The sequence below is a fragment of the Rhea americana genome, unplaced genomic scaffold (assembly GCF_003343005.1).
Source record: "Rhea americana isolate MKP2758 unplaced genomic scaffold, rheAme1 scaffold_290, whole genome shotgun sequence".
Lineage (NCBI taxonomy): Eukaryota > Metazoa > Chordata > Aves > Rheiformes > Rheidae > Rhea > Rhea americana.
In genome coordinates this window covers 978,250-987,114 of record NW_028186413.1, presented here as the reverse complement: position 1 = coordinate 987,114, position 8,865 = coordinate 978,250, and the positions used below count along the sequence as shown (strand labels likewise).

General features: G+C 40.8%; 1 protein-coding gene across 1 annotated transcript; it reads right to left on the bottom strand.

Moving 5' to 3' along the window:
* Positions 1–2,741: 2,741 nt before the first annotated feature.
* Positions 2,742–4,520, bottom strand: CALHM4 (calcium homeostasis modulator family member 4). The gene is made up of 2 exons (XM_085309127.1): positions 3,963–4,520; positions 2,742–3,131 (listed from the first exon to the last, which is right to left on the bottom strand). Exons 1-2 carry the CDS (start codon positions 4,518–4,520, stop codon positions 2,742–2,744), a joined length of 948 nt encoding a protein of 315 aa, XP_085165253.1.
* Between the last annotated feature and the right edge of the window lie 4,345 nt (positions 4,521–8,865).

The window sequence follows — 8,865 nt, the reverse complement described above, 5'->3', positions numbered from 1 at the left end:
CCCCTCCCCGCCAACCCCCGATCCGCTCGCTCGAGCCTCGGCTAGGCAGACCTCGCGCCGTCCCCGGCGCGCCGCCAGTGGATCGCTCTGCGGTAGATGCCTTTGGGCTTGAGGAGGGGGCCGGGAGCGCGGCGATGGGCGGGAGACCTCGCGCGTTCGGGCCCGTCTCGGGGCGGGGAATGGGGCGGGGCTGAGGCTGACCCCGCCCCCTGACGCCCTCCGCCTTCGCGCACGCGCGCTGTCGGGGACGCGGGCTCGCGCCGCGGAGGCCGTTGGGTGCGGGGCGGCGAGGAGATGTTGACTCGATGCGGGCGGGAAAAGAAAATGATTTGGGGGTCGAGGCTGGGGTTGAAACGCGGCTGCGGGGTCCGCAGGTCGCGCAGACAGCGTGATCGGGCGAGCAGGGCGGGAGGCGTCAGAGCTCGCGGCCGGGCGCCGCCGTGCTTGTGTGTGCGGGCGCGGGGCGGTTCGGGGCGCTCACGGCCTGCAGCCCTCCCTCAGGGGCGTTCACAGCCCCGGGGCTCGGGCAGCCGCTTTTGCTGCGGAAGCGGAGAYAGTCGCTTTCGCTTCCAGCGAGTGAACTTAAATTATAAATTGGTTTCGGGTAAGGTGACTCCGGATTTAAGCAGACACAGACTCTTCAGTACCATCCTCACTGGTTTTCTGTAAACACAAGTTGTTTCGAAAGCTGTGCCTTACTCCKTGACATCGTTTGGGGGAATCGGAGAGGAGTGAAGGGGAAAGGCACCAAATCATCTCTACTACTATACCTGTATTTCATGGTATAAATAAAAGATACAGACTGAGAGAGTGGTAGTCTGTTTGAATATTGGCAGGCTTACTTCCCAAAGACAGGTAAAGCTAATACTTCTGATCACTTTTATTTAAAATATTATGAATACAAATAACTAAAAGAAAAAAATTACAAGGCAAGTAGTAATTATGGGAAATAATAGGAAAACATGAGGTTGTATTTAAAAGTTACAGGAAATAAAAGGAAGTTAAAGGCTTTTTCTTAACTACAAGTATTACATCATTATAATAGTGGGAGACTAAAAAAGGAAGGAAGTGGAAAAAATCCCACAAAAAGTAAAGACAACAGATAACCTTTTATCATCTATATCAAGAAGATAGCATAGCCTTTTTGTTAGAACTCTCAGATAAATCAGTTGCATTTTTTTCAGATTACACATACTGTTCTGTCTTATTTTTTAAAATGACAAAGATTTGAAAGGAAAATTAGAGATTGTTTTTACTGACACAAATACTTGCTTCCAAAGCAATTCACACAATTCACACGAAAGGTACAGCTCTACTTACTGGCAAGTTTAGGATTCAGATGAAATACATGGGGATTTGTAAGTGTGTGTTTTATGATGTATCAAGTATCATTCCAGTTATTCAAAATATGCATATTTGAAAAGAGTTTGAAAAGGCTCTTGCTTTTGTTTACAATCTTTTCAAAATAAGATCAAATGTACTCAGCAAGACTTATATGTTAACATGTGCCTTGCTCCTGCATTCTGTAGTAGCATGTGCTAAATATTTTTTTTTCTCCCACCTGAAGACTCCGGTCATTTTTAGCTACAGATAGCATACTATAATCTAGCATATAGGTTTGCAGTGTACACTGTATGTGCAGGAAGGCAAAATAGAAAGTATTAGGAAAAACTATATTATGCATTTTTTTCTTCTGTTAGAACTAAAAGCATATGCTAGAAAGATAACGTGGAGGGAATATGGTGCCATAAGATCACATTTATAAATATACTGAGTTAACACACACACATACAAAAAAAATCCCATCAAAACTTCTCAGTTGCAGTGATGTTTGTGGCACAACAGTTAGGAATAAATTGCACACTTTTCACAGACAAAACAAACTTTACTGCACAGTGCAAAATTCTGATTTGCTGTTTGTGGAGTAGGCCAATCCATGGACAAGTGGGAGCTGTCAAATTTTGCAGGAAATATAAAGGAACAGGAGACTGACCTTGTTACAGCTTTCAGCCAGAAAATACTTAGATTCAGGTTTCCACCTGTGAAGTTCATACACGTGTTATATTATGCACCCCTCTGTCCTGTGCATCTCAGTGGGCMTTTTATCTCTTTACTGAACTGGGAGTTCTCTCATCACTACATTCAGACTTGGACTTTGTTGCAGAAGCTTCCCTGTATGTTTCCCCTGTACTGTTGTATACAGAGATGCAGCTTGTGGTTAGCTCAGTATATTTTATTTACACAGTACAGTGGAGTTGCAAAAGGGGAAGAAATAAGGCTTTTCCACTAGGGGTCACTAAGAAAGTTCTGTATCTGTTCTTTGTACGGAATGGATCAGACTCCTAGCGTCTAATCATTCACCACATTTAGAGGATGGGTCAATGTTTTCCTATTATTTTTAAAATATTTTTAATGAGAGGAAGGAGAAAAAGCTTTTAGGGAATAACCTTCTCTCCCAGGGATTGGGCACATACTCATCTGTTCTGCAGACATACCAGGCTGCAGCGCTCTGCTTTCTGACACAGCCCAGCCTAGCTTAGACATAAGACCATCACATCCTACAGGAGTCAGACAATCAGGAAAGAGAGCTATAAACATGCTAAAGCACTACACTGTCAGGATGTAATTGTTCATGAACTTTAGGTATCAGTGTAATAATGCATCAGAAGTTCCAGAGCCAGCATGGAGGTACACACATTCCTGCTTTCTGCAAGGTGTTGGTGCTCTCAGAGCTCTCAGAATCAAGTTCTCATCGCATCAATCTTCAGGTATTTTCCATTTACAGAATCTTTGAGTGCCCAGTCATGGAGGAGGCTGTAGTCATAATGCTCCTCATCCACTAGTTTTAAAAAGGCCAGTCCAGAAATGGCTTGCCACTCYCTAAGAGATGGGATACGGATTTCCTTCACATTTTCGCCCCCTGGGGCAAAGCCAAAGAACTTCCTCACGTGCTGCATGGCATAGAGCCTGGAGTGCTGGTCCATTGCTTCGTCAAAGAGCTCCTGCTCATTGTGGACATACTTGGTCCAGTATCTGAAATGAAGGAAGCTGAGTGGGGAGAAACAGCTTGCCAGGCAGTAAGACAGGAAAACAGTGATGACTACTACAGCAATCAGAAGCCAGCCAGCCACCTTCAAAAAGAAAAGCAACAAATTAAAGACTTTACTATTAATGCTTCTTGATGTAGTCCCTTGTACCACAGTACATTTATTACAGCTGAAAATACCTGCTGTGACAAATTTTGAGTATAAAAATCTTTACTTTTTTCCTGAGTAAGAAGGTTAACAAGATGCAAGTCTGGTAAGGATCTGTTGTCATCAAAACCAGTCCTTGCCTACTACTGGTAGCTGCATTAAAAAAAAAGTGTGTTTCTTTGAAGTTTAAGGAGGTCCTGTTGTATAATTTGTTCAGGATTTGGCTTCCAAAACTATTATTGGAAGTCTGTTAACAGAGAGGCCATCTAATTTCTAGCCCAAATTAACCTGTAGCCTGTTTATACCCATTTCTCTTTAAAGTGAATGCTTAATAGTCCCCTTAATATTTACCTACTAGATAAGCTTTTAAAAACAAGTGTCAATGTAAAGAGCAAAATTTTGGTTTGGCTAATGTGGAACCCTCAAAATCTGGGACCCTTAGTCACTTTTCTTGTTCTTGAATCAAGTAAATCCCCTTCCCGGTTCTTGAACATCCTTTTGGCTTACTTGCTGGTACTTCAAGATACTGTGCAAAGAAAAACATTTCCTCCACTAGTAGGTAACAAATGGGACAACTGCATGTAATAATTTACTATATCTAAAGCTCAGTTCCACTTGCAGGAGCAAGCCAGTCTTCAAAACACACAAAGATTTGGCACCCCAAACAGAAGATGCAGAACCCATTTTTTTTCCCTAATGCTTTGTCCACTAATTCTCATTAGATCCTCAGGCAACAGCTTCACAACAGAAGTAACATAAGCTACTCACTTGTGACTGGTATCGGAGGAGGAGAATCACTTCATCTCTTGCCCTACTCAGCTCTGGAGGAACTAACTGACTGCAAGGAAATGCAGCCAATATTTTTCTGCGCTCACTAGCAGTAATATTAGGATTACTTCCAAAATAATACATGGAGACATACTCACTCACAGCACACACATAAAATGAGCCATTTATCAGGGTGACTGCTAGCCATGTTACTGGAGCAACAAGTGCTCTCCCAGTGATGCTACACAAGACGAAGCAGGTCAGTTTGCACTGCAGTAAGTGATTATGTGTACCCTCCTGCTGAAGAGGRGATCTTTTGCCTGTAACTAGCCTCCAAGTCTGGTTATTAAGAGCATAACCAACAATCAGAAGGATCAGTGCAGGAACTCCTAGGAAAGCCAGCCCATAGATAAGGTTCTGCCCAACATGGCAGGGACAGCTGAATGTAAAAAAAGAGAAAAGTTGCTGCCCACCAATTGTCAGTATTGCAATTATAGCATTAGCAACAATGACCTCTCTGCCTTTTAGAAAAGTTAGCCACTTTGGAAGATAAGCCATTTTAGACCTTACTCTTTACTAAATGTTTTTGCTTCAAGTCAATGCTAGCTTTTAGTTATGTTTAACTACTATCAATTAATAATAGATCAGATTTCAAATAAACAGACACCAGTAGAATAAAAAGAAAAACAAAACCGAACAAACAACAAAACAATAACAGCCCTACTAGCCTTTCTCCTTCAACTAATTCCTGACTCTACTCCATAATAGCTAGAACCTTGTTTACTAGCTTTAAATCTACTTGCCAATATCCAATCATCACTTTTAATTGATTCAATAAATTATCCCAGTGGTTCTGGAACATTTAGCTTTTTGGCAATTATGAGCTTTGCCAACCCCTTGCTAATTGCCTGAAACTAACGATGAATTCTCTCTACCTTTTGGAGGACATGCAGTGCTGTCAAACTGTTGGCTCCCTATTAGGGTTAATTGGCCAGCTGTTTTCTAATCAATGGTAATTAGCAGAATCATGCTGTGGGACTAGAAGAAAGATTGCAGAAGAAAGTAAATGCCAAAAAAAAAAAAATCTTTTGGCTGTGCTTTATAAAAAATAACAAAACAAAGCTTTGGCAGGGGGACTGATTATAAAAAACAAAAAAGCAAACAAAAAACCCAATCAGTAGGCTTATTTTAAAGTATCTCAACATAAAAATGGAATAAACTCCATAAACTGCACAAGGTTTGGAATCCTAATTCTATTTGCCTTTAATGTCAGTTTTCCTTTTGAGGCAGTTTGAGCACCGAATGCTGGAATCTGAGATGTAGTTAGCTGATGGACAACAAAGGTGACGGCAACAAAGAAAGGTGACTAAGACCTCAGTGATTTACAGGTAACGAGAAGCTAATGTTTTTGATTTCCTGACAGTGTAAAATGTTGCTTTATGCTGTTTCTTTAGGAAAGATTATTTGGATAACTTATAACCTGCTGTTCACTTTTTRTAGTGTCAAGCCAACTTTAAACATACTCATGATAATAACTGGCATTTATATAGCTTGTAACCCAAATGTTTAAGATTTTTGTTTATCATCAATCCCATTCTGTGGACAGAGCGGTAGATGGAAATGTTTAAGTTAAACATTTTCAGAACTGTTTTCTGATGATTGAGATGTATGATCTGGGCTCTCAGCATCTCTGACAAATCAATCCATTATTAAAGGTTAATTTAAACCATTTCACTCCAAATGGTTTTCTCCAGGCATKCTGTATAAGGTCATGCTATCCAGTACTTCCGTACATCATGCAGCCCAGTTAGATATGTTGCTGAGTATGCAAATACTATAAGTGTTTAAGTCATGAGAAATCTCACTGTAATATAAACATTTTTACTCATAACATAWCAGAAATCTAGAAAGGCTGTGAGGAAAATTGTCTTTGTATTCCCAGCCATCTGTTCAGCATGTGCATACTTGGTTATATGACATAATAGCGTCTGATTGTACAGCCTCTTCTCTTCCTTTGCAAAAAGAGTTGCTTATAATAACTTAGGATGGGAACAAAAGGTAATTTTAGCATCCACGTTATCCACTTGGGTAGCAGTGACACTATCMTAGCTGTTATACACATACTTGCCTTGTCCATTACTAGGCAAGACCCTGTTCCTCCAGTGCGTTGTTTAGGGAGCACACCTGCTTGTCTCGTCCTCAGACACAATCTATGAGTGAGGCCCCCAAAACTAGGTGACAACATTATGCAAAACTAAAAGTGATGTCAAATTGTGCTGAAACATGCAGCATCCCTTTGCCACTGTTCCTCTGGAATCTGTTATAACTTCTCATTTGTTTGAGCAGAGTAGGACCACACAACAAAATCATAGCGCTATCTATGTGCTGCCAGTTTGAAGCTTCATTTTCTTTCAGTAAAACCAGATCATCCATAACTCTTTAAATGTATTAGTGGCATTACATTTTGACAAAATTTACCTCCTTCTAATTAAGTAGATCCAATGCATCTGGGTATTACAGAATTGTCTTCAGAATGTGTTTTATAAGAGTCTTCTATTGTACCTCAGTTCACTTTAAAATCCCCAGTTGATTGCTGCTGAGCTCTCTTTGGGCACTCACATCTTATTTTGTTTATAGGGGAGGTAGGCTTTCCCAGACATCATTTGCTTACTCAAGAAACACATTAGATGTGAAACTGAAGAGAARTACAACACTGAAATATTGATAGTTGGTCTAAGGCTGTTGAGTGAAGCAGTTTATGCAATCAATAGAACAACTTTGCACTGCTGCATTGTCACTTTTTGGCATTGCTTTCATGCTGTTCTGTGTTCTGTAAATAATCCTGCTGGGTCATGCCATTACAGAATGAATTACAGGGTTGGATCCGGTGAAGAACTTGGGGGGTACATCAAACTTTTAAATACTTTCAGATACTTGCCTTTGCTGAGGAACCCAGAGTCTTGAGTAAATATCTAGTCTCCTTATAAGATGCCTCGGAAGAATTAGGATTAAATGCAATCCAAATACCATAATCTAAGAAGTCAGCCACTTCACCAAGGAGATGTTTATAGCTGCCCTCCAGCATAAATAGTGACACATGGGCAAACCTTAGCCATGTKTTTTCTAGCCATTTTACTCTGAGGTGCAGGGCTCCCTCAGCTTGGATTCACTGCTGGCAAGTCTTCCTGAGAATAAATGTCTTTTCTGAATTACTGATACAGGTTTKTCATTTTCTTTCAAAATATGGAAGACTTATTACTCCTTCCTGTCTTCCTATACACAAGTATGCGATTTTTGTTGTTTTCTTTTTAAGCAGCTGTGGCAGAAGGGAGAAATTGATTTCAATTCCCTTCTCCATCAGATCCAGTGAAAATTCTCTCATCTCTTTCCTCACTTTTTTGCTAGAGATGTGGAGTGACTGATGGGAAGAAGCTGTGTTCTGCAGCTCTCCTGCCTTAGTTCAATTAGCTGTACTTAGTTCTCTGCATAGAGAGAAATCTGATGTTTGTTGCATCAGAAAATGGTTAGGATTTTGACATGTACTGGGCAGGAAAAGGAAGAGGGGAAGAGAGGAGTATTCCTCTACTTTTCATCTGAAGATTACTGTGGGTAAAATTTGGAGGAGGTTGAACCTAGGTTTGTCATGTCCTACTCGAGTGCTTTCATCACTAAACTGGCCTTCAAAAGGCAGATGTTCTGTGCCTCTTCTAGGTGCATTTTCAGTTATATTTTTGGAGGATGCCAAGTCTGCCTGTGCACGTTGGGTGTGCTGTGAATTTACCTGTGCAATAGAGTTCCTGTGAGAGCTCAGAAAAGCAGCGCCCATGTCCTGCCTTCTACTTAATCACAGGTCGGCTTCAGGCTGTCAAGTCATTCTGTTGGTCTCTTTGGCCTGGAGCAATTCCTACCCCCTAAATCAGGACAAACACTGATGAGAATGTCATCAATAAGCTTCATTTTAAGGGAAAAATAAGAAACCATTAATGATCTTTTTTTTTAATTTCCACTTTTAATTCAGAATTCAGCTGTGATTTATAAGGATTTATACAAAATTTTAGATGCTTTCAGTGAATTACAGCAGAAAGTAGGCACCTAATCCAAAAATACTCTCTTGAATGCGATAGCACAGCTTTATTTTGAAACATAACCAAAAAGGCAGCCACGCTGAGCTCTAATGACTAAGAGCAGTCATTTGGGATGTGAGACCCCCATGTTAAAGTAGCTTTTCATCATGAGTAGCTTCAAACCCCTATCACTTATGTTCTTACAGATCAAAAGAATTTCATTTTCTAACATAAAATATTTGAATCAAGATCTATCAGGTTAGAGAGAGAGAAGAAACATAAGCCCAGTCCTGTGTTTTACTGATTTGGACACTCACCTTTTCTGTGGCAAATGCTGTGTTCTTATTTTAGCTCAAATAGCTGTTAATGTATTTGGCACTAAATGTACTAGCAGCCTTTATATTGCACTGTGCTCTGGAATATTCATATTTGTGCGAGTCCTTAGAAAGTGGGATACTGAAATGATCATATCCTTAGCTCTACAGGTTTCAGCATTCCCATAATAATCAATCTCCTATAAGAGACAGGGTGCTGGTGCACATCATTTTGCATGCTTTTTAACTAGAGAGATGTTTTGCTTGTATTTATTTTCAGTTCTGTGGGAAGGGAGAGAACTGCTCTAGGCTAATGCTCAAGCAGTGTGCCAGACCAACAGTTCTTGAGGCTGAAGACTAAAATCCTGACAAGCATGACAGGAAGGAAGGAGCAGGGCAGTGAGAGTTTCCTCACAGTGCCCTATTCAAATTACCTTAGATTTACTCTGAGAAATCCACATTAAAGTTCAGAATGGCTACAAAGTCTGTACTCGCCTCTGCCCTTTTTCTGAGGCTGCAAGTCAG